Genomic DNA, 26184 nt, shown 5'->3' on the forward strand with positions numbered 1-26184 from the left:
TGATTTAAACGAGTGAAACATTTTCGATCTACTTAGTGAAACAATTTCGATATACCTGGTGAAACATCGTGCAACATTTAAAAATAATTTAATAATAAGCTAAAAAAATTTGTTGGAATATATTCATGTGTGGCCTTGTTTTAAATATTTAATTGCAACGAATTTAATGGTGCAATCGGATCATGATTTAGATAAGTAATTTAAGAGAAAAATCAGTTTAAAGTAATTTTGCACGTAAATCGGGCGATGACATCATGCTGACATCAGCGCCCGATTTCCCCATCCCCGGATCAGTCAGCCGATCCGTAGGCGCGTCCTCACATATATACTACTCCAAAATCAAAGCCTTTTCCTTTTCAAGTCTTTAATTAAGGACGTTTATTTGATACTTGTGATGTTTCACGAGGCCACTTTACTCTTTAATTTCTTTGACTACATTTGACTAGAAATCTCAGTCTTACGTTAATCATCAGTTGTCCAGACAATGTTCCCAAAGCCACCTACCCGACGACTTGAGGAAAGTAGTCACAGACAGGGTGATAGTGTTTTTGGTGATAGTTTTGTGCTCCTTCCGTGATCAAGGAGAAATGCCTCGAGAGTGCACTTCATTCCTGTCCCATTCAGATGAAAACTGGCCGAAATTTCTTAGAGTCAGATTGCACGGTTCAGAACAATTATAGATGGGTTGATACAGACACAAGAACAACTAAATTTGATAAGATCATCAACTACTTGCATGTAGTCAAGCTGTTTTTGGTAAAATAAGTAATCCAACCGTGTAAAAGTATGATACAGACAAAAATGGTTGAAAGCATGCTGATGTATAACAAAACTTGCACACTTGGTTGGACCATAGACCATAGGTTAGGTTGGGTTACTCGTCGAAACATAATAAGAAGAGAAAATTTCTTGTATATCCTAAATTTTCGCTAATCTTTGCCCTTGGCACCTAAATGTCGTTAAGTTTCATTCTGATCACTAGTTCACTACATGCCCCTAGTCCGTTTTTCCATGAGTTTGTTGGTAGTTTTTTTTTAAATGACTATATTGCCCCTCGCTTACACCATAAGTGCTGGCTTCTTCAAAAAATCATACTAATTGTCAATATGAAAATAAAGGAAAATTGATGAGGAAGAATTATTTCACCCAAATTTAAAATAAACAGCAAATTCTACAACAAATTTCAATGAAATTTTCAAAGGGAGAAATTTACACAAATCACAAAGAATTTTTAGTTTTTTTATTTTAGTTAGACAGAAAGAGTTCTTAATAAACTTCTACCAATTGTGAAGGGAGAGAAATTACGACCAACCACTAAAAGTTTAGGTCTTTCCACCCAGAATTGGAAAAACATTTTTTCATTTTAATTGAAGTTTCAATAAGCATGGTTTTCACTAATTTCTTGAATCTCATAAAAATAATTTTGATTTGAAATATATTGGAATTTTAAAGTTTTGGATATTTGAGAAATCCTAAAAATTTCATATAACAAAAAATTGCTTAAAGAGTTTGAATTTTGGTGCAGAGGCTTACCATATCCATCCGAGCGTGGGGTAAATAACCACTTTTGGAAGAAAAAAAAAACTAACATCAACACAAGATCATATAAGGGATAAAATAAAATCTTAGGGCAAATAGGAGTAGGATATGAAATAAAATTTAGGGGCCTGAACAGGATTAGATAAATACTCCAGGGCAACTAGAAATTTTCTCTAGTATCTATGTCCAAAGAAGTTCTCAACCTTTCTTTTATTTTTGACAGCAAACCGCTGTACCTTTCCTTTTTTTTTTTGACAGTAAACCGCTGTCAACCTGCTCAGCAGATGATCTAAGCTTGATTTTTTGCTTATGGCAAGTGGAAAACTGCATAAGTCAGCGCATCGCAACTATGTGCTCTAGCTTGAAATTATTTGATGCATTAACACATTGGCGAAGACAATGGACAACATAAAGAAGCAAATTTTGATAGTTTACAACGTATTAATAAAATAAAAATAGACAGCTGCAACTTAGGACATGATCAATCTAAGAATGTTTTTTTTCCCTAAAATATTTGGCTATTTACATCTCACGGAGCAGAGAACGCTAAAAAAATGTATAATAAATTATCAAACTCCTTGATTACAACAAAGAAATGGTTATGAAAAGGGCCAACTCATATGTAGGAGAAAAAATATATATCCTTTAAATTAGTCTCTTAGTCAAATTATATCTCCCAGGGCTTTATTGTCGATGCAAATGTAAGACCTATTTCATTTGCAGCTGAGATGGTTAGTCTTATTTTAAGGTGTTTTCATCTGCCTTCGTCATATTGTAAAACTAAGTAATATTCTGTAGGTAAGCTTTCAACATCTACTTCGTTGAGTTAATTTAAGCAATACTATGAAGGGGGTGGCCGGTAGCAAATGGACCAAATGAACTGTGGTGTTGCTGTCTGAAATATATAACTGTGTGCTCATGGATCATTAGAGCTCCCATCTTGTCCTGAATTACACAGCTTTGAATTGCAGCTCGCAGCAATGGCTTCCTCCCAAATTGTCTTGTCCCCAGGCCATGGCCTGCTTCTTTTTCCCCTCAAATTCCTCTTCTTCCTTCCACTGGTCCTCACCGGTGGAACCGAAGATGATCGACAAGCTCTCCTTTGCTTTATGTCCCAACTCTCAGCTCCATCCAGAGCTTTGGCCTCATGGAGCAACACATCCATGGAATTCTGCAGTTGGCAGGGCATCACCTGCAGCTCCCAATCTCCTCGCCGTGCGATCGCCCTGGACCTCTCATCAGAAGGCATCACAGGCTCCATACCACCTTGCATTGCCAACCTCACCTTTCTCACAGTGTTGCAACTGTCAAACAATAGCTTCCATGGGAGCATACCACCTGAGCTTGGCCTCCTGAGCCAACTTAGCAATCTCAACCTCAGCATGAACTCTTTGGAAGGTAACATCCCATCTGAGCTCTCTTCATGTTCCCAGCTTAAAATTCTTGACCTTAGCAACAACTATCTCCAAGGGAGCATCCCTTCTGCTTTTGGGGATTTACCTTTGCTGCAAAAACTAGTCCTTGCCAACAGCAGGCTTGCAGGTGAAATACCAGAGTCTTTAGGAAGCAGCATATCGCTCACATATGTTGACCTTGGAAACAATGCTCTCACAGGGAGAATCCCAGAGTCCTTGGTAAATAGTTCATCTCTACAAGTGCTTAGGCTCATGAGAAATGCCCTTAGCGGACAACTCCCAACTAATCTGTTCAACTCGTCGTCTCTTACTGACATTTGCCTCCAACAGAACAGCTTTGTTGGTACTATACCACCTGTTACTGCCATGTCTTCGCAAGTCAAGTATCTTGATTTATCTGACAACAATCTCATTGGAACAATGCCTTCCTCACTAGGAAACCTTTCTTCGCTAATATATCTTCGTCTTTCACAAAACATTTTACTCGGGAGCATTCCAGAGAGCTTAGGACATGTCTCAACACTGGAGGTGATATCCTTGAATAGCAACAATCTGTCAGGGTCAGTACCCCCATCTCTCTTCAACATGTCCTCTCTGACATTCCTTGCCATGACAAATAACTCACTCATTGGAAAAATTCCTTCCAACATCGGCTACACTCTCCCAAATATTCAGGAATTGCTCTTGTCAGATGTCAAGTTTGATGGTTCAATCCCAGCTTCACTTCTCAATGCATCAAATCTACAGACTTTTAACCTGGCAAACTGTGGCCTAACTGGGTCCATTCCACTGTTAGGGTCATTGCCAAATTTGCAGAAACTTGATTTAGGATTCAACATGTTTGAGGTAGATGGATGGAGCTTTGTCTCTTCACTCACTAATTGCTCTAGGTTGACTAGACTGATGCTGGATGGGAACAATATCCAAGGGAACCTGCCAAGTACTATTGGAAATCTTTCTAGTGATCTACAGTGGTTGTGGCTAGGCGGCAACAACATTTCTGGGTCTATACCACCAGAGATTGGTAATCTCAAGGGCCTCACTAAGTTGTACATGGATTTCAATCTTTTGACTGGAAATATACCACCAACAATTGGAAATTTACACAACTTGGTCGATCTAAATTTCACACAAAATTATCTCTCAGGAGTGATTCCAGATGCTATTGGAAATCTTTTGCAACTGACTAACCTGAGACTAGATAGGAACAACTTTAGTGGAAGTATACCTGCAAGCATAGGCCAGTGCACTCAACTTACAACACTCAACCTTGCTTACAACTCATTAAATGGGAGCATACCGAGTAATATCTTTCAAATTTATTCTCTTTCTGTTGTTTTGGATTTGTCACACAATTACTTGTCTGGAGGTATTCCAGAGGAAGTTGGCAACCTCGTTAATTTGAATAAACTCAGCATCTCAAACAATAGGTTGTCAGGTGAAGTTCCATCCACTCTAGGCGAATGTGTGCTTCTAGAATCTCTTGAGATGCAAAGTAACTTCCTTGTAGGAAGCATTCCACAATCTTTTGCAAAGTTGGTGGGCATCAAGATAATGGATATTTCTGAGAACAAGTTGTCAGGAAAAATCCCTGAGTTCCTCACATCCTTTAGCTCTGTATACTATCTCAATTTATCCTTCAACAACTTCTATGGAGAAATTCCAATAGGGGGTGTGTTCAGCAATGCTAGTGTGGTATCCGTCGAAGGAAATGATGGTTTGTGTGCGTGGGCTCCAACAAAAGGTATACGTTTTTGTTCATCTTTGGCTGACAGGGAAAGCATGCACAAGAAGTTGGTTCTAACCCTAAAGATAATTATACCGTTTGTTATTGTTACTATCACACTATTCTGTGTTCTAGTGGCACGTTCGAGAAAGGGGATGAAACTAAAGCCACAATTGCTACAATTCAACCAACATCTGGAGCAGATTACATATGAAGACATTGTGAAGGCTACAAAAAGTTTTTCTTCTGACAACTTGATTGGATCAGGATCATTTGGTATGGTTTACAACGGCAATCTCGAATTCCGACAAGATCAAGTTGCCATCAAGATATTTAACCTTAACATATATGGAGCAAATAGGAGCTTTGTTGCAGAGTGTGAAGCCCTACGAAATGTTCGTCATCGAAATATCATAAAAATCATCACTTCATGCTCTTCAGTGGATTCTGAAGGGGCAGATTTTAAGGCCTTAGTATTTGAATACATGAAGAATGGGAACCTAGAGATGTGGTTACATCCAAAGAAACATGAGCATAGTCAAAGGAATGCCCTAACTTTTAGCCAAAGAGTCAATATAGTCTTGGAGGTAGCATTTGCTCTGGATTATCTTCACAACCATTGTATACCTCCACTAATACATTGTGACTTGAAGCCAAGCAATATTCTTTTGGATCTTGACATGGTTGCATATGTCAGTGACTTTGGTTCAGCAAGATTTCTATGCCCCAAATCAAACTTGGATCAAGAGAGTGTAACAAGTTTGGGTTGCCTTAAAGGAACAGTTGGATACATCCCACCAGGTGAGATACCTTCTTTTTGTAAGTTTTTTTTTTCCAAAGACTTCCTTTTCTAAGTCTTATTCTCCACAGACATGTGCACATGCACATATTGTACCTATTCTCTAATTTTATTTATCTCTTAATCTAAATGCAGAATATGGCATGAGCAAAGAAATATCAACAAAGGCCGATGTTTATAGTTTTGGAGTGATTCTATTAGAAATGATAACAGGTATTAGCCCAACGGATGAAATTTTTAGTGATGGCACAAGCCTGCATGAACTTGTTGCTGGAGAATTCGCCAAAAATTCCTACAATTTAATTGATCCCACCATGCTACAAGATGAAATAGATGCAACTGAAATAATGATGAATTGCGTTATTCCATTGGTGAGAACAGGACTCTCTTGCTCAGTTACTTCTCCCAGAGACCGATGTGAAATTGGCCATGTTTGTAGTGAAATCCTTAGAATCAGGCATGAGTTATCAAAGATAGATGGTGAATGAAAAAAACATTGAAGTACTGGAATGATATCCAGTACCCTGCTGTTGAGTTCCAACATGGTCTACAGATCAATTAAACTTTGATTTCATTGTTTTTTTTTCATATATATGTAACTGGATGAGTTGCTTCTAGGTCTTTCACGAAAAACAATTTAAACTTGTAGCACTTAGGTACAAGAGTTTATTCCCACAACTCCAAAAAGTAATAACAAGATTTCTTTGTGCATCTCTTGGCCGGGACACATTATTATTAATTCCCTTATCTAAACAACAAAGTGTAACATGAATACCACCTTATGTTTTCCCCATTTCTCCAGTTTGGTTAGTGACATTTGCAGAAAGTAGCATTCGTTTGGGCATTACCGTTTCTTGTTATTTTTCTTCAGTTATTCCAAGTAGGAACATTCCTACAACCACGGTTAGAGCTCGATTTACTGCTGCAGTTGGTATCTAGACAAAGCAAGTCGTCTGTAGAAGATGAATTCCGGTCAGATTTGGGGACTAAACTTCGAATCTAGACACGAAAATAAAATCGCTTAATCAGTACAGAATGCGACCACAGGGATTGATCTCGCACTGTCCGGAGACTAATATTAATCCGCTCAAACAACAAGATGGGAAAGCAGAGAGGAATACGCAAACATCATTGTACCTGCTACTCTCGGAGTCCTCGATGGTCGATGCCGCGCGCCAGGTGAGGCCTCGCCGGCTCGCCGCCCGCTGCACCCGTCTATGTGGAGGAAGCCCCCAGCACTGGGCTTCTCCGCCGCCTGACCCGCCTCTCCCTCTCCGTGGCCGCCCCGCCATTGTCTCGCCGCAGATCGCAGCAACAACGCTGCGGCTGCGTGAGCTGAGAGCCTGAGAGCCCGAGATCAGGAGAGGCGCCGCTGTCCTGGGCTGATGTACAACCAAGCCGTTTTTTATTTTTAGGCCGTGTTTAGTTTCAAAGTTTTTCTTTAAACTTCTAATTTTTTCATCACATCAAAACTTTTCTACACACAAACTTTCAACTTTTTCGTCACATCGTTTTCAATTTCAACCAAACTTCTAATTTTGGCGTGAACTAAACACAGCCTTGAGGAATAAGTTCACTTGGAGAATCTTCAACAGCCTATCTAAATTAGACTCTCCAAATACCCGTACAGTCAACTCTCCATATGATTTGGCTAGACCCACGTGTTAGCCTCTACTCTTTTTTTTTTCTCTCTCCCCCTTCTTCCTTCTCTTTTCTTCTTTTCCCCTTTCCTTCCTTCCCGTCTTCAACCACGACGCTCGGCGCGGCGGCGTCTCTCACTCCCTCATCGTCGACGGAATCTGCTCCACCCTGCGCACCGGCCTTCTCCATCGCCACTAGGATGCGTCCCCGGTCCCGGCTCGTGAGCTCCTCCTCGTCGCCGTCAACATCTGTTCCGACCCCACCGCACACCGGCACCCCTCCACCACCGCCTCCTGCCGCTGGCTACGACGCTCTCCTCCTTCCGCGATCGAGGGACGCGGCCCTCCGTCACCCACATCCGCCAACCTGCCGGTGCTGCGGGTCGCCACCGGCAGCTACCTCCCTCGTCGTCTGGACTCCGCCACCGTCGGGACGATGGGGGGGCGGCGATGGAGCTCGGGGCGGGGATGGCAACAACGAGCCTGGCGGCTCGTGATGACGACTCGGCGACGACGATTGCACAAAGGAATAGCATGTGAGGCCCACCGTTTGGCGAGGCGTTTTGGCTAGCCAAAATTAACACGATATTTCGAGTTAGGAGATGAATTATAAATGGTATTTTAGTTTAGGGACGAATTTTAAACTCAGGAGATAAATTGAGGGATCTAAAGTGAGCTTATTCCTTTTTATGGGACTTCCTCAGCTCATATCGGCTATTGCCAAGGGAAAACGGATCGGATACCTCCAGGCTCTATTAGACCCAGACTCTACATCTTGAATTGTTAAGCTCTTAGCCTAATGAATAATAAAATGATTTGACTGGAAATGAGCAATCAGGCATGTGTGAGTGTGAGTGTGAGTGTGTGACTCTACCCTCTCCAGTCAAATCTTAACCACAAGCATTTAGTGGTTTGGGCAATATTATACATTTCCACAATTTATTTATTTGGCCATGATTCTCAAAATGCTACTCCCTTTGTTAAAAAAAACTTAAATTAGAAACTCGGAGCATGATCTTTTATAGTTGTTGGACCCCATATATAGCTATAAAAGGTAGGAAACTACGATTGCAAATCCTAGCCTCGCTTAAGTGTCGGCAAGGTAGAAAGAGAAACTTGCAAGGCTACATTGAAACATATTTTATAGGGTTTTTATAAAATAAAATTCAATTCCCTCCCCGAAAATTCTGTTGCTCGAAATGGTATTGTACATGTCAGAGCTTAGACTCACCCAAATACAAGATTCACCGGGTGAGGCTAACGGGAGGGTGATCGCTAGGAGCTATCAACCCACCCCGCCCCCCTATACTCCTCTCCCTTCTTTTCTTTCATCATAAAATTTTTAAAAAACCACAAAGTTAGTAAAAAAATAAGAAAAAAAATCTAATACTCTCATTCATGTGCATAGACTTTATACCGTAAACTTTGCACGCACAAACTTTATATATAGAAATATTTTATATATAAAATATTTGAATCCGAATTTGAATTTAAATTGGGTATATAAATTTTTGACTTATAAACATTCACTCTACAAACTTTAGGTGAATAAACTTTAGATGTGTAATGTTTAGGTGTATAAACTTACTAAAAGAGAAAAAATATAAAATATTTGAATTTGAATCGGCTATATAAACTTTTGACTTATAAATATTCGCTTTACAAACTTTAGGTGGATAAACTTTAGATATGTAAACTTTAGGTGTATAAACTTACTTAAAAAAGGAAAAAAAAAACGATCGCTAGCAGCGATTGATCGCTCGTTAGGAATTTCGAGATTCACCTTTTAGGTGGCTTTAGTAAGAATGCACAGGGCTCCTTTGAGATGTAAGAATTATATATGATTTTTGTGATAATTAGTTTAATTTGAGAAAATTTCTTAAAAAATTCCTCTAATCCAAAAAGGGCCTCAATCAATCGTGGCTGTGATGAAACAACCTTATATTTTATACATCAACATATATAACACGAGTAAGCCCAGCCTGGTCGATTTTCTGGACCAACACCTATGAATATATTTCCATGTAACCAATCAATTATTTCCTGTTTCATTATACGTTTTTTTTTTAATTTTTATGCTGGATCATACAGTGGCGGACCCAGGATTTTTATCCTGGGTGTGCCCATGTCACGAGCAAAATTAAAGCCTTCACACATAAATAATAAGGTTTTAGTTTATAAAAAAGTTTAGCACAAATAGTTATTATTTTGGCGTTAAACCAATAGTGCATCCTTAGATGGAACTAAATAAAACTGGAACAACACAAATTACAATTTATTCCTATTTTCTTCCAATATTATTCTTCCCAGTTCTGAATTTCCTCATCACCATCACAGAAGGGAAACCTGACATAGCATTGGTGATGTATAACGAGTACGATAAAGAAAGTTAGAAAGAGTTAAATGCTTATGCTCCTCTTCATAGTTGATTGATTCAATTTGACCTAATCCTACAAATCACGGAACATGCCTTCACTGATTTGGCATTTCAGTTTTCAATCGAAAATATAGCCGTCTAGAGAAGCAGGACAAGAGATTTTGAAACTTCAGATTTTTTTTTTCAGTTTTTCAATTAATCTCTTCCACTGCCAAAGGAGAAAGAGCATACATGCACGGCTGGACCTTGGTCGCCACGGGCAGCCTCCTAGTCCTCGTTGCCTTGCTGATTACCGTGCGAGCCACCAGCAGGAACACATGCACACGCCACCATACGATCTTTTGGTGAGCTATGCGATAATCATGGAATTGGGCCTTGATCTGTCTACTTCTCGATGAAACAAGTTACACATCCATTTTTTAGGCCAACTGAAGCATAGTAGATCCTAAAAATTTTTCGTAACTTTTGGGTATGCCGGTGCCCACCCGGCACCCCACCTAGGTCCGCCCGATCATATACCATAATTTATATTTGGCATTCACATGAAACGTGCAGTAATTAACAATGGAACATATCAAATTGTTTACGATTCACACATTAGGTGGGCGTACATTTTACACTTCGTACATGGTTGATTACATTTAAGAACAACCGGATCTAAATTATTCGTCCTGCAAAATGTATACATTGTGGGGGTAAAAAACACACACCAAAAGAGATCGAAAGCGTAGGCTCCTGGTGAGATCGATCACACGACCTTTTGTAGTGGATGGACTTGTGTCTTACATTACATTTATTCCCTCTGCTGCGCCCAGTGGTGTTTTGCTTCTTCAGTCCTGTGGTGGTTCTGAATTAGAAAACGTCTGTCGAAACTATGCATGCATGTCACCTTACAAAATGATCCCAATGCACCGTGAATAAGATTTTTCATGTAGTATTTCACCACTCACCTATCTTCTGTTGTCGATGATTGTCAAAACATTACCCACCTAGCATATACCTCTCCAATTATTAATATTCAAATTCAAACAGACTTGTGCACTGCTTCCATGGAACTTATTCCATGATCATCATGCATGCATGTAATATACTCCCTCCGTCCCAAAATGTTTGACGCCATTGACTTTTTTTAAAAATGTTTGACCGTTCGTCTTATTTAGAAAATTTAAGTAATTATTAATTCTTTTTCTATCATTTGATTTATTGTTAAATATACCTTTATGTATACATATAGTTTTACACATTTTACAAAAGTTTTTGAATAAGACGAACGGTCAAACATGTTTAAAAAAGTCAACGGCGTCAAACATTTAGGGAAGGAGGGAGTATATGTGTTTATAAGCTATCTAACATAACAACATTACCGAGAGAAAAATGAAGCAATATCACTTACCCTGTGGATATCTGCAACGAGCAGAGTAGCCTATGCCTTGAGGTTGAGGGTATCGTTCTTGTCTGGTTCTTGTGGTGGTGGTTCTGGTTTTGGTCCCTCATTGGGATGCACTGCAGAAGCCAGTATGATTATGATTGGTGTGGGATAATCGGCATGGTTTGGAGAAGCAGCTTCGTCTGGAAAGCCTAATAATCAACGGTTGGTGTGGGACTGATGTGGGATTGGCATGGTTTGTGTAATTCCTCGTCTCCGCCGCTTGGTTGGCATCTCCGGCGGCAGCGACCGGAGTGGTCGTCGACGGACGAAAGAGCTCGCGATCGCGGAGCCTATCATACAGCGGGACGACTGCGATGGCAGGTGCCATGCAAAGCAGCGCGGCACGGATGGATGGCATCGCCATTTTCAATGGAAACTAATTCACTATGGGATCGGAGTACACAGGCACTACGTACACTAATCGAAGCGCTAGCTCGACGATGAATCGAAGAATGCCTACCTCTCTGCGGTGAACTGGGTGCTGCTGTGTGCTCAATTAGATCGTTTCCAAGGGTATTTATGTGGTGAGTTTGGGTACGTGAAATATTACACTACCCGAACTGAGGCCGTGTTTAGTTTCCCTCCTATTTCCAACTTTCCATCACATCATATTATATTAAAAACTTTCCTACACACATAAACTTTTAACTTTTTTTTTCAAACTTCTAACTTTCTTTAAACTTCTAACTTTTTTTTTCAGGAACTAAAATTTTCCTGTCAGTGAGTTGTCATATCAATCTGTACTGGGGAATATTCTTTCTTTCCCTAATCTCTGTCCTTGCTGTGAGTATATAATAAATATAATAAAGTGTCTTCAAAAAAGGAGTTGTCATGATATCGTTAATGTTTTTTTTTCTGTAGTATATGACGCGTTGCTGCCGGCGTCAATGCAACACAGACAACATAAATAGGAATGTTTCATGTTTGGCGAGTGGCATGTATACGGGTCGCATATACTGATAAGTATCATGGCAACTTCCTGAATTAGCAGACTTCAACAACTGCTCCCCCGAATAATGCAGGCAAGCAGTAAAATATTACTACTTCCTCCGTTTGATAATGTAAGTCATCTTAGCATTTTTCATATTTATATTGATGTTATCTAGATTTATTAACATTAATATGAATGTGAAAAACGCTAGAATAACTTACAATATTAATTAGCTTCTCTAACGTAGTTGGTTGGAGGCAGGATTGATTTGGGAATATGCTTGATTTGGTGCCCTACAAATAATTTTGGTAGTATTGAAGTTTGGGTAATTTTTTAGCATTACTATAAATTCAAATGGACAAATTTAGAGAAATGGTGTTGGTAAAAATCTGATCAATTTCATAAAAGTTTCGCGTATTAATTATGGATTACCTCTCTCTCTTCCAAAATTTGAAAAAAATAATTGAAATACAGTTCAAACGCATACACTCACAATGGATGTACACTCATCACTATGAACGTACACGCGCACACCCTACCCCTATGAGCACCTACCACTGAAAGAATTAGCTGTAAATACAAGCACCCACATGAAATCTATAATTAGCCATAAATATGAGCACCCATGTTAAATCTAGAATTTGAATCCAGGTGGTATGGTTCCACCTCAAGAAACCAAACCAGCTGTGCTACGCTCACTTCGCTCCAAAATTTGACCTTTTTTATTTATGGATTATCTAATTAAGAAAGATCCGAACACATCTATGTATGCGTAGTCTTGAAAAATGAAGCAACTCAACTGTAGGGCCTTTTTGAATCGCAGGGTAGAAAAAACGGAGGAATAGAAAAAACACAGGATTCTGACAAGAATTGAAGTGTAAAACAGAGGATTGCAAAACATAGGAAAAACACAGAAATGGTCGTTTGATTGGAGCGCAGGAAAAACGCAAGAATCAGATGAGAGAGGTAGACTCAAAGGAAATTTTCCAAGAGGTTCGAGATCTTGCTAAATTTCCTCTAAAATCTACATGCAATGTGCCATTCCATAGGAATTTCATAGGATTTGGAAAGCTTCAATCCTTTGAATCAAAGGGCCAAATAGGAAAATTTCCTATAGGATTTGAATCCTATAAAATTCCCACATAAATCCTTTGATTCAAAGGGGCCCTAAACATTTGCACACACCAATGATTATCAATGCTTTGCTACTTAATATATTTCATAAAAGTAAGGCACATTACCACTTTTTCTGGAAGGGGAGCAGGTAATGCATGCGTACTGTTGGTGTTTATTGCCTAATTGCCTTGTTGAGAAATAATTGGCAACTACACCACCAACTATTTACACGTCTTAGGTAAAGAGGACTCAATATCACTGGGTTAATTTCATTCAACGGTACACCAACTAGGCCCTTTTTTTTTGGAGAAGTTTATTACAAAACAACCAAAGTAAACGCTCTTTGCTAAAGGACATCGTAAAAACGTGTTTATGCTGAATGACACCGTGAAAAAGTGGTATTTAGCTACTAGACACCCACAATATTATTTTATTATATTCAGAGAAAATAGATACAAAAACATTCATTAAAGACAAGTTTGCCAATGGACCAACTACTTTCATTTACAGGGACTATTTCAATCGCAGATGAATTCCCCAAGGCACCGTCACCGTACACCGAACACCGCCCACTGTATCCCTTCCCCTTCTTGTTTCCGAGCAAGCTAGGGACACCCCTCTCCGCTTCCCTATTCTCCTTGTCACTGCCTAATGCCGCTCTCGTTCCTCCATGACACACCAAATCTAGTAACCTCCATGGTGCGCCATATCTGGTGACCTCAATAGCACACAGAGAGTAGGGTGGTGGAGGAGGGGAAGGGAGCAACCAAGAAGAGGAAGAGGAAGATGAGGCAGCAAAGGGCTTTGGAGACTTACTCACGGCGGATGCGGCCAATGGCGAACCTCACGGTGGATGTGGGCAATGGCGAACTAATGGTGGAGGTGGCACAGGTGGCTTCAACCTAGCAGTGGAGGCAGCGCGACCGACGGCGAGCTCCGCTCGCTCTGCCGCCGCACAGCCCCACTCCCCCCACACAACGATTCTTGCCTCGGTGGACACTAACAATCCCAACCGAGAACAAGACTGAGAGAGAGAGAGAGAGAGAGAGAGAGAGGGAGAGGGAATAGGGAGATGGATTGGGCTAGGGATGACGGGGTGTGGCCCATGGCTCTGCTTCCTCCCACGTCGGCATTGGCTCCATCGATCTCGCCTATCGTCTGGATCTCAGGCCGCCGCTGCCCTAGCCTTCTCTGACCGATCGCTCTCCGCCAGCACCGCTTGAGCTCCGCCTCTAGCACCCTAGGAGGACCAGTCTCTGTTGGCCACCAGGGATGGCAGTAAAGCCCACGGGCTTGGGTATCTGCGAATACCCGACCCGATGGGCACGGGCGTGGGCGTGATCTTTTGTCCGTGGGCATGCCCGACTCGACACCTGCGAACTTAGAGGGCACAACCGGGTTTTACATTTTGTCCGCGGGTAACCCATGCCTGACCCAAAATTTTGTAGCCCATGTATATCCAATTATCCATCAGGCATTCAGGCCTTCAATTGCTTAACCTCCCTCCTCAGGCCCAATAGCCTATTGGCCCATTTATATGAGGCGGTATATATATTGCTGCTTAACCCTAACCCTAGTTCCTCATTCCCTCACATCTCTCTCTCTCTGTCTTGGGCTCTCGGTGGCGGTGCAGTGCACGGGAGGGGTGCCGCGGCGCACAGGAGGGAGTGCGGGTGGTGACACACAGGTGGAGCACAGGCGGTGGAGCGGCGGCGCATGCAGGCAAGCCTGCCCACTCCGTCCTCCAGTGGGTACCCATCGGGCATGACCGTGACCGTTGAGCATGGGCACAGGCGTGAGGTTTTACCTGATAGGCTTGGCGGGCGTAGGTCGGGCGCGAGCACATGGGTCTCGGGTCGGGAATGGATTCGCTCTGCCCGTGCTTGACCCGACCCATTGCCATCCCGGCACCAGGCCCCCGTCCTTGCTGCTCGTTCTGTCTTCCCCCATATAATTAAGGAACAAGGGCCTGACGGATGGTTGTGGCGTCCACCTAGTTCCTTCCCTCTACTCTCTCTTCGGTAGGGGTAGATTCATACTTCTGTTGCCATAAAAAATAGTGTCACTAATGTCCAGCAACTAATTACCAATTTTTTTACAGTGTCCTCAAGTAGAAATCGGTTCTTCCGATGTCCTCCAGCAAAGAGTGTGAACTATAGGGGTGTGTTTGCAAAAGCAAGTTCCCAACACTCCCCTCTCATTTTCCGCGTGCACGCTTTTCAAACTGCTAAACGGTGTGTTTTTTTAAAAAAGTTTCTACACAAAAGTTGTTTAAAAAATCATATTGATCCATTTTTGAAAAAAAAATAGCTAGTACTTAATGAATCACGTGTTAATGGACCGCTCCATTTTCCGTGGATAGGAGATGGGTTTCCAACACCCACCTCCAAAGACAGCATAGGTGTCCTATAGCAAATTTTATCATTTTTTATACTTCACCGTATTGTTCTCACGGATTATTTACTTCACTGTATTCTTCTTACGGATTATTTACTTCACGCCTCTAAAAATATGTTTCTTACAAGACTTTTTCTACAATATTTGTTAAATTTATTTATCAAATACTTAATTTATATCTGTATAATAATTTGTTTCGAACTAAGCCCTAGTCACTAGTCAGAGAACGGCCATCTGTATGACCTTATTATCCTAGCATCGTGCTTATATCTAGTTTTAAGTTTGATGTTATTGGCACAATAAACTGTAGTTTCACGTGATGACTAAATGCCATCAATATTTCCTGCCTAATAGAGGCTTCTATTTCGTCTTTTCTAGGATCTGTTCACCTTGCTTCATTTTATTTTAGAAAATGTTTTTTTTTGTTGACTACTTTGACTCCAAGTCAAAGTCTTTGTCAAGGCTAGGTGTTCACAACCGCACGTCGCATGCAAAGATTGTCCCTGTGGGACTCGATCGAAGAACATGTGATCACACGTATTATAAAATCAGTATATCACACGGAGTCTTCTTGGGTCCAGTATATTCTTCTCCTAGCCGGAGTCAATGAAATGAATCAGGCTCACATGCAGAATTGGTCGATTAAATGTTTGTCCTCGTCTGACAGGTAAATCCTGCCAAATTCTTGGCGTCAGATTTGCCAAATCTCAGGACAATGTGTGCGTTTTTATTTAAATAATAATAATGGAATGAGTTCGATGCATTGGACCAATAGAGTAATCGCCATTAGTACTCTAACTACTCCGTACTCCATAAGGCTTAAAACATACTACATCGATCTCAAAATACTGGTCACTTTGACTTTTTCTTTGCAATGTTTGACCATTCAGCTTATTTAAAAAATTAATACAAATATAAAAAATGAAAAATCATACTTAAAGTACTTTTTATAATAAAGCAAGTCACAAACAAAATAAATAATAATTTTATAATTTTTTGAATAAAGGAAAATGATGAAACATTACGACTAAATTTCATCTTAGGCCACTTATATTGACCTAAGTTGCACATTGGACTAGGGGTGAGTCACTTTTTTCACTTTACACCACCTATTTTTACCATCCTTTGTAAGTTGGACCAGGTTTACTGATTGGGCCACTAAGCTAGGCTTCGGCCCACGCAAGTAGGTGTGTGTTTACTAGCGGCCGGTAGTCCCCGTCCCCGGGCTCCGGCGAGGGGTCGACAGCGGTTCCGCCTCCCTCTCTGGTACGAGTACTTCCCTTCCAACCCAAAAAGGTCTCAGTGGCGTGAACTCAATAATCAACGCGCAAACGCCACCGTCAGGTCCACCGTCCACCAGTGCCAAGGTGGAGCAAGTCTCGTCATCCAGCCTCGTTGCTAACATGCTTGTTGGGTTTATGAGGTAGACAGGTATGCATCTGCTAGATTCAATCATGGAGCAATGCATGGAGGAAAGTTTTGACCCTGGGACTTGGGAGAGTTGAAACAAAGCAACGTATTCAGTGATTCCTATGAGATTTGGGTTTTGTGGGGGTAATCAATATTCCTCTTCTGCTCTTCGAAAAAACTAGAGTAATTAATCCATGTTCCTCGGTTGGTAACCGGAAACGTGTCGAATTTTCACAAGAAAAGAGAAGATCGGATCTTGATTACTGCTAAATGGAATAGTAGGCCTTTTTTTTTTTGTTTCACATGCATGATCTGAATGGGATAGTTCTGGTATGGTCTCAGATCCTGTCAACGTAATCAGATGTGTCGTAGTATTGTTTTGAGCGCTACAGGGCCGAGCGTGATCACCACAGGGTCCGCGTCCACTGGACGACAACATGCTCGCCCTCGCCGATGACCACCCCGACGCGTTGCACATGCTCCTGGTATCACGCTCCATCGCCACCATGAGCAAACACCAGCTTCTCGCATGGATTAGGCCGAAGCGCAGCCCATGCCGTAAACCTGGTCCAACCTGAAAAAGATGGTAAAATTAGGTGGTGTTAAGTAAAAAGAGAAACTTAGCCCTAGCCCATTATGCCACATTGGTCATTATAGGTGGTTCAAGATGAAATTTACTCAAACAAAAACTCAAAATGATAAGTATTTTGGGACGGAGGTAGCATGGTATTTGGCAAAATAGGTATTTTCAAAACAAACAAGTAGAGAATCGGACGCATGTGCTCTTAGCCATTGCTATGCATGCTACAAGTTGTCAGTCTAAAGTGGCCACGTGCCTTTTTTTTTCTTTTTATTCCTAACTCATAGGTTACTTTTTTTTTAAAGATAAACTCATAGGTTACTTCTGTAGCTAGTAACACAAACATGCTAACATAGCTCAAAATGATTCTTTTTTCCTTCTAATTACTTGTCAAACCTTGAACCCAATCACATATTGCATTCATATTGCATTCAAATGTTTCAGAAATATACAACATCCAAAACATATTGATTGCAACACTAACAATCACTATATGAAACATCTAGTCCCAACTAGTGAAACATAAAAAAAAACATATGAAGCATATAATATACTTACAAAATACTTGATTTTACTAAAATATTCTTATATTATGCATGAAACATCGTATTGTAATTGTTAAAACATAAAAAAATATTTGCTAAAACATAGAAAAACAACGGCATTGTAAATGAATCAATGAAACATCAACAAATACTTATAGAAAGTTTGAATCATCCCATTAACATGGTGTGCAATGCTAAAACATAAAGAAAATCGACGGAATATAGTCACGTGAGATCTTGTTATAAAGATTTATAATAGTGACGAATCCAACTATATAATTAGTTCGTAGTTTGAACAAATAGTTAAAGAGAAAAATATCCTAATACTATGAATCTAAATAGATATCATATTAGTAGTAGTAGTAGTATGTGTCGTATCCGGTACTAGGTTTGTTTATTTTGGAACGGTATGGCTATAAATGATCACTTCACCAGTGAGACTTGTTTGGTTTAGGTGGGCGTTTGTACTTTTGTTAGGATTCAGAGCCTATTTGATTGCTACGCTAAGAGGAATGTGCCTAGCCTAAAGTAAGCTGGAGAGCTGCCTATGGGTTGTTTGGTTACTACCATGGTTGTTAAGGCGTTGCCGTAGCGTCGCCATAGCAGTAAGACGGTTGCAGAGGTCAAGGCGTCCACTCTGTCTTATGTTTCCTCCGCTTTAAGAGGCAAAACGAGTAGAGAAAGGGAAAGAACAGGAAAAACTAGTAGAAAAAGGGAAGGAAGAAGAGGTAAGCTCATCATGGAACCTACTCCCTCCATCTCGAAAAAAATGATCTTGAACTGGATGTGACTCATCCTAGTACAACGAATCTGGACAAAGGTATGTCCAGATTCGTAGTACTAGGATGTGTCACATCTAGTACTAGGTTGGTTTTTTATGAGACGGAGAGAGTAGTTAGTTTGTAGAGAAAGGGAAAGAAGAAGCGGCTAGAGACATTGATGGTAGCTGGTGCCTGGTGGAGAACGATGTCTCTTAAGGCATAATACATGTGGGTATGAAGACTAATGTTGGCTTTGGTGGGCTGGTTGCGTGGCTTAGTGATCCTTTTACCAATTTCCCCTTCTCTTCCTAATTTCTCTACCATATCCTCCACTAATCACGCCTCAACCATCTTATAAGGCGTCACAACGCCTTACGCCTCAGCGCTATGGTGCAGTGGTGGGTCGCCTTAAACCGCCTTACCGCCTTAACAACACTGGTTACTACCTTTGTATTCTCCTAGGCTTTGGCAGTTCCATGAGGCTTAGGCCACCAAAATGGTCGGCTAACTCAGACAAGCAATGGTTCCTCTCCCTGAGCTATTATTACCGGTGAAACGTCGCCACTCGCGTCCATGTTAATTCTTGATCCAATTAATTCCATTTCACCTAAGCACTGCCTTCCCTAACTGAACAAAACCCCTTCTCCAATTCCAAGTTCTCGCAAGAGCACTGTCACCTCGCTCACTGTTCTTCTCCATTGCCGGTTGAACATGTCTAGCCCATCTTGCCACATCTATATCTCCGATGTATTCACTAGCGAGCTCGACGGGCCATGGTGCATTTGTGCACGTCCAATTTGTACTTATAACTCCATTTAGAATTACATCTTTAGGTCCCATTGAACTCAAGGATGACCGGAAATGATTCCCCTCGGGGCCCCAACACACGAGAAAAAGATCGGGCGCTCTATCAGTCCATCCTCCACATGTCTGATTGGAGGAGACCAAAACCACTACAAAACCGGATGCTCTCCTGGCCACTCATTCTCAAATCATCTCTCTCCCTCTGCATTCTTTTCCATTCCCCTCCTCTCTCTCTTTCTCTTTCTCTTTCCCTCCTCTCTATCTTCTTGCCTCGTTTATGAACAGCAAAGATACCTTCACCGTGCGTCTTCGGTGAGGTCCTGTGACTTCTTCTGCAAGTGGTTCCGCCTATCCATGGAGGCCGCGAGCGTCGTCACAGCGTTCCTTGGTGAGATGAACGTGGTGGTGCGGCCGGTCAGAGGGGTGGCCTTTAACGAGTTGGCAAAGCGGTTCGGGATGCACAAGTGGTTGTGGGCGTTGTGTGGCTGTGCAAAGCGTTAGCGCCGTACTCTATGTGCTCGTCGGTCAGCTGGAGGAAGATGATAGCCGCATGTGGAGCTGGAGGTGGTGTGTGGCTTCAGTTTGCCAGCGAAGATGGCGCAGCAAGGGCTCAAGACCAATGACAATGAGGTGAAGAAGGGTTGGGGACCAGCGGCTACCCACATCGATGGAGTAGAAGGGCAACGTCTCTGTGGATTTGCAGCAGAGACCGGATGAGCCCACTCGAGAGGAAGAAGAAATCAGATCTGAACTGGTATGTTTTTATGAGTTTTTGATGTTTCAGCTAATGTATCTGGATGTTTCTTGGGGTTTGATCGAAATATTACACTTGATATATACTTCGATGGTGTTTCATATCTTTTTTGTTTACGACTCTTGTAATTTGTTGATGTTTCAGTCAATGTATCTGGATGTTTCTTGGGGTTGGATCGAAATATTGCACTTGATACTTTGATGGTGTTTCATATTTTTGTTTACGACTCTTGTAATTTGTTGATGTGTTAGCTGTTGAAGCTTGATGTTTCATCTATGAGAATAATATGTTTGAATCGTGATTAAACTGTGTTTCATCATTTAATAGTCTGAAACATTTTTAATTTAGTGGTGAAATATTTTTTTAGTAGCGGTGAAACCACGCCCGATTTATAGTTGTCCCTAAGGATGACATGTGGCTTTGATAGATAGGAAAGATGCAGGAATAACTGTTTAGAAGACTTGGATAATAAGAGAAATAAAACAAAACGAACTTCAAGTGATTAGACCTAATGCTAACTTTTCTCTAAAATCACCATGCATTGAGTGTATGCACAGGATCACAGGAATATGCATCAAGTGTATACACAGGAATTGGATGAGAGTGATTTTGAAAGCTCTAGGAAAATTTCATACAGGATTTCAGTACTACAAAATTCTTTCCCAAATCATTCATTTCAAAGGAGGCCTTAGAGTATTAAAATTTAGCAATTTCCTATGTTTCATATTCATATTATAAAATGTTTTGGGTTTTAAATATATTAATGCATGAATCTATGTATGTGCTTCATATATGTGTCTAAATCTATAATTATAGATGTTAGTGAATCTAGATAAGAAATAGAGAGGCCAAAACGACTTATAATGGAATGGAAGGAGTAGATGATAACAACTCCACCATGCTACCTATGATAAACTTGTTTCTGATAAATTATCCAAGATGAACTTGCACCACTAAATTATCCAAGATGATTAACTGTCAATGATATGTTAGATCATGATCCATTGGCAAAGATTGATTCATTTTTTTAAAAAAAATCTAAATATACACATTTTTTTATAAATGCATCCCTTTCTTTTACTGAAGATTCCAGCAATTGATATCCCTTTCACAAATAATTGACCACGCCCCCCTAAAAAAAAATTGACCACGCAAATTCGTGATCTAGAGCTTTAATATTTGGTGATAGATATTCACTACTATGCGGTAGTGCCAGCTACCAATCCTCCTACTTCTAAAAGTGTTTCAAATGCTACAAACCTACGTTTAATTAATATCCTTGTATCTTGCTCCAGTTCACTGGGATCAGTATAAAGCCAAAAAATACAACCATGTGTTTCTCCTAATATTTTTCTTCCTGTTCCACCCACTGCTCATCAGAATCATTAATAATGTCTTTCTGGTGACATACCACAATCATTGGGAAGCAACCTTTCACTAACTTATGTCGATCTTGGGAGGAATGCTCTCACAGGGAGAATTCCACAATTTAGTTGGGAGCATCCCAGATACCCTAGGCCATGTTCCAACACTAGAGACACTGGCAGTTGATGTAAACAACTTGTCAGGGCCAGTTCCGCCATCTATCTTCAACGTAACATCACTGACATATCTTGGAATGGCAAACAACTCTCTCACTGGAAGATTACCCTCAAACATTGGCTACACGCTCCCAAATATTCAGCAATTAATCCTCCCGAATAATAAATTCAGTGGCTCAATCCCGAGTTCGCTTCTTAATGCATCCCACCTGCAGAGACTTTTCCTTATTAATAACAGCTTTACTGGGCATATACCATTCTTTGGATCATTGCAGAATTTGGAGATCCTTGACATGGCATACAACATGCTAGAAGCAGGTGACTGGAGCTTTGTCTCGTCACTCACAAATTGCTCCAAATTGACTCAACTGCTTCTGGATGGGAATAATCTTCAAGGGAACCTACCAAGTTCTATTGGTAACCTGTCTAGTAGTCTTGAGCACTTGTGGCTAAGAAATAACATGATTTCTGGGCTTATACCACCAGGGATTGGCAACCTTAAGAGTTTGAATACGTTGTACATGGATGACAATTATTTAACCGGCAATATACCACCTACAATTGGATATTTACACAACATGAATAAGTTGTACATGGATTACAATTATTTAACCGGCAATATACCACCTACAATTGGATATTTACACAGCATGGTCTTCCTGTCCTTTTCACACAACAGACTCTCTGGGCAAATCCCTGGCACTATAGGCAACCTTGTTCAACTGAATGAACTGCGTCTTGATGAGAATAACTTGAGTGGAAGCATACCTGCGAGTATACGTCACTGCACTCAACTCACAAAACTCAACCTTGCTCACAACTCACTTCATGGGACCATTATTGCATCTTAACGGGTAATACATTGTGACACCAAGCCAAGCAACATTCTTTTAGGTCATGAGATCATTGCATACGTCAGTGAATCTAGTTTAGCAAGATTTATACGCATCAGATCAAATTCATATCAAGATAGTTCAACAAGTTTGTCTTACCTAAAAGGATCTGTAGGGGCAAGATTTAGGGAGTTTGAGGTTGGATTTTGGGGGCAGCAGGGGGCAGACTGGACACTATCCCTTGGTGTGGTGGGGAGGTGCCGGTGGCTTGCACTGATGGAGACGACACTGGTGGTGATGCAGAATTGCGTAGTTCCATTGGTGAGAACAGTCTTTTGCTCCATGACTTCACCCGAAGACCAACGGAAATGGGCCAAGTTTGTATGGATATACTCAAAATTAAGCATATATATACTACTTGATACCAAGCACTTTGCTACGGTTCACGTGGATGAATACATGTCATACATTATAAAAAGAACGTGACTACATAGAGACTGTACTTTATATTGTCTTAATAGAAACTCATCTCAGACCTTGTTGATACATGTCTTTTTTTTCTTCTTATAGATTTTTCTTTTAAATTATTTATCCGATTTATAATCCGATTACACGATTGTTCGTTACAATTAAATCTTTACAACAAGATCTTACATGACTATATTTTGATAAAAGAAATATCTATGTTGTAAATTACTTTTATTATATATGTAAGTTATTTTTATCATATATATAAATTACTTTTTATTTGATTAAATTACTTACTATACATTCATAATGTTGTGAGTTGTTTATTTTATTATCATTTTTAGTCAATTCCATAATTTGTGCCGATTAAATTTAATTTCTAGATATACTTACGCTTTTACCTCCATAACGGATCTACTTTTAATGTCATGACAAAGTTACTTCCCTTTTGTTTTAAGTTACTTCTATAATATATGTAAATTACTTTTAAGCTTTACTGAAATTACTTTTACATGTCTAAGAAGTAATTTAGTGAAATCTAAAAGCAATTTAGATATAATATAAAAGTAATTTGTATTTTTTCAACCAAATATAATCATGTGAGATCTTGTTATAAAATTTTAATTCTTACGAACACAACCGTGCAATCGGATCGTAGATCGGATGAGTAGTTTAAGAGAAATTTTTATTTGAAACATAGGTGATAGGAATATATTTTGTACTTACTTGATGAGGACTAGTACTACAGTTATCTAGATAGGGTCTCTCGTTAGCACTGAAACGAGATGCCTCTTGATTTAGATTTTGCCTTATAAAAATGATAGATGTATATGTTTAAATAATGTGAAAATGATGTAAAGATAATATTTGACATTTCTTACATATTAAGTTCTAAAAATACAACAAAATTGTAAATGATATGTCATGATATTTAAATACTCTAGATAATAATTGCTAGTGATGATGATGTGTCACACTTGCATATTGAGTTTTAAAAATTAGTAGACATCAACTTTATAGTAAGATAAGATTCTTACAGGTAGAAGGTGATCAATGAGCATAACACTACTAGAAAAATCGTTTATCTAGGCGGCCAAAAATAGTTTTTACAGGCGGGGGAAAGGACCGCTTGTAAAAGACTGCGAAAATAGATGATTTTCACAGGTGGCATCTCCATCTTCGCAGGCTTGAGATCCACCCACCTGCAAAAATTATCTATGCGCACAAAGAAATAAAAGGGCGTAACCACCCCCACCGCCATCACCACCTCTACCCACCGGCGCCACCGCCGGCCTCCCCCTCCGCCCCCTCCCCCTCCGTCTGGCGCCGTTGCCCAAGGGGAGCGCCGCCGCCGCAGGCCGGCTCCCCTCTTCCGTCTAGATCTGGGAGGAGAGGGGTCGGCGCTATCTATGCCGCTACTGCCGTCGCCGCCGGTGGATGGATCTAGAGGGAGGGAGAGGATTGGAGCGCCGGGAGGGAGGGGAAGGGCCGGCGCCGTCTTCGGTGGCCGCCTCCTCTTCCCTCCTCACCGAGCCACCGTCGCTCCTCGTCGAGTTGGACGGCTGTCGCCGCCTCATTGCGTGCGCCGACGGTCGTCGGCTCCTCTTCCGCCGCTGCTCCTCTAGGCCGCTCCTCGCCGAGTCGGACGGCTGCTGCCGCCTCCTTGCGTGCGCCAACGGCCGTCGGCTCCTCCTCTTCCGACGCCACCGTCACCGCTCCTGTTGGCCGCTCCTTGCTGAGTCGGATGGCTGCCGCCAACTCCTTGCGTGCTCCAACGGCCATCGGCTCCTCCTCTTCCGCAGCCGCCGCCACTGCCGTTGCCGCCTCCTTGCGCGCGCCAAGCCGCCGACGGCCGCCGGCTCATCCTCGCGGTAGAGACCACTCATCCAAAATTTTGAAGTTGCAGAGAGGGAGAGGGAGAGGGAGAGGGAGAGGTAGAGGTAGAGAGGGGGGAGAGGATAAGGATGGGTGGGTGGTGGGTGGTTGTGGGGAATACGTTTTATTGAGTGGTCATGTTTTTCCAGGCAGACCTCTTTAAGTGGTCTGCTTGCGAAAGGAAAAGTATTTTTGCAGGCGGATCTCTTAAGGGACCCATCTGAAAAAATTGATTTTCGCAGACGAATGACAGTCTCACCCCCGGTTGCCATTTTTGTAGGTGGCTGTTTGGCTCTGAGGGACCAACCCACCTGCGAAAATGGTTTCTTAGTAGTGTAATAACGTTACTAGTGTGTTGGCACAAGCTCCAGCGCCATGTTGTTGAGCTCCAAGTCATCTATCTTATGTGTAACTTGCTGGATTGCTTTTAAAGCTTCGTTGTAACACAGCTGAAACTTCTGGCATTTGTTGATATAAGGATGATTGTTCGGCTTGGAACTTGCTAAATTTCCTGAAACATCATCATTATAGTATGCTTAAAATATGCTTGAAACTACTGAAACTAGAGGCTCAATGTAAACTTGTGCATTAGAGATCCAAATAAAGTATGGAATGGGCGAAGAGAGATCAAGTCTATAGTTTTGGAGTGCTTGTTTCCGAAATGGTCATGGGCATTAGTCCGATAGATGAAATATTCAGTGACGGTACAAGCCTACGTGATCTTGTCGCTAGTAACTTTCCCAAAGATATATTCAAGGTTGTTGATCCCACCTTGCTACAAGATGATATCGATGCAACAGATCTGCAGAGTTGCGTTATTCCGTTGGCCAGAATAGGACTCTCTTGCTCCATGACTTCACCCAAAGACCGATGCGAAATGGGACAAGTTTGTACCGAGATCCTTAGAATCAAGGATGCACTATCAAAGATAGATGGTGAATGAAGAGAAGAGAAACATTTGCATTGCTGGCACGAGCTCCAGTCCACTACAGTCGGCAATGAGCGCAAAAGGAAATGCGGCTCAGCGAGCGAGCACAAGCGAGAAGGACGGATATACCAGAAGAAGAGAATTGCCAGGATTATAGCTAGCAACAGAGGTGGATGTAAATAGCTAAAGAAGAATACCAATGTAGCACCTTATGGTTTTTGCCCCAATTTTCTTTAGTCCAGTTTGGTTAGTGACATTTGCAGAAAGTACTAGCATTTCTTTGGGTATTAGCATACTTTGTTAAATTTATCTTATA

General features: G+C 41.1%; 1 protein-coding gene and 1 long non-coding RNA gene across 2 annotated transcripts; one reads left to right on the forward strand and one right to left on the reverse strand.

Annotated features, from left to right (window-relative positions):
* The first annotated feature begins 2659 nt into the window (after window positions 1-2659).
* LOC127775372 (receptor kinase-like protein Xa21) lies at window positions 2660-5967 on the forward strand. Its single transcript, XM_052301597.1, has 2 exons — window positions 2660-5481; window positions 5615-5967. Exons 1-2 carry the CDS (start codon window positions 2703-2705, stop codon window positions 5965-5967), a joined length of 3132 nt encoding a protein of 1043 aa, XP_052157557.1. The 5' UTR covers window positions 2660-2702.
* Window positions 5965-6762, reverse strand: LOC127775373 (uncharacterized). The gene is made up of 2 exons (XR_008017963.1): window positions 6617-6762; window positions 5965-6478 (listed from the first exon to the last, which is right to left on the reverse strand). It is a non-coding gene; the product is annotated as an uncharacterized LOC127775373 (long non-coding RNA).
* Between the last annotated feature and the right edge of the window lie 19422 nt (window positions 6763-26184).

The sequence above is a fragment of the Oryza glaberrima genome, chromosome 6 (assembly GCF_000147395.1).
Source record: "Oryza glaberrima chromosome 6, OglaRS2, whole genome shotgun sequence".
Lineage (NCBI taxonomy): Eukaryota > Viridiplantae > Streptophyta > Magnoliopsida > Poales > Poaceae > Oryza > Oryza glaberrima.

Coding starts and splice junctions, on each gene's coding strand:
- LOC127775372 (XM_052301597.1), top strand. CDS start 2,703: ATGGAATTCTGCAGTTGGCAGGGCATCACCTGCAGCTCCCAATCTCCT. Junction 5,482..5,614: donor AGTTGGATACATCCCACCAG/GTGAGATACCTT, acceptor ATCTAAATGCAG/AATATGGCATGAGCAAAGAA.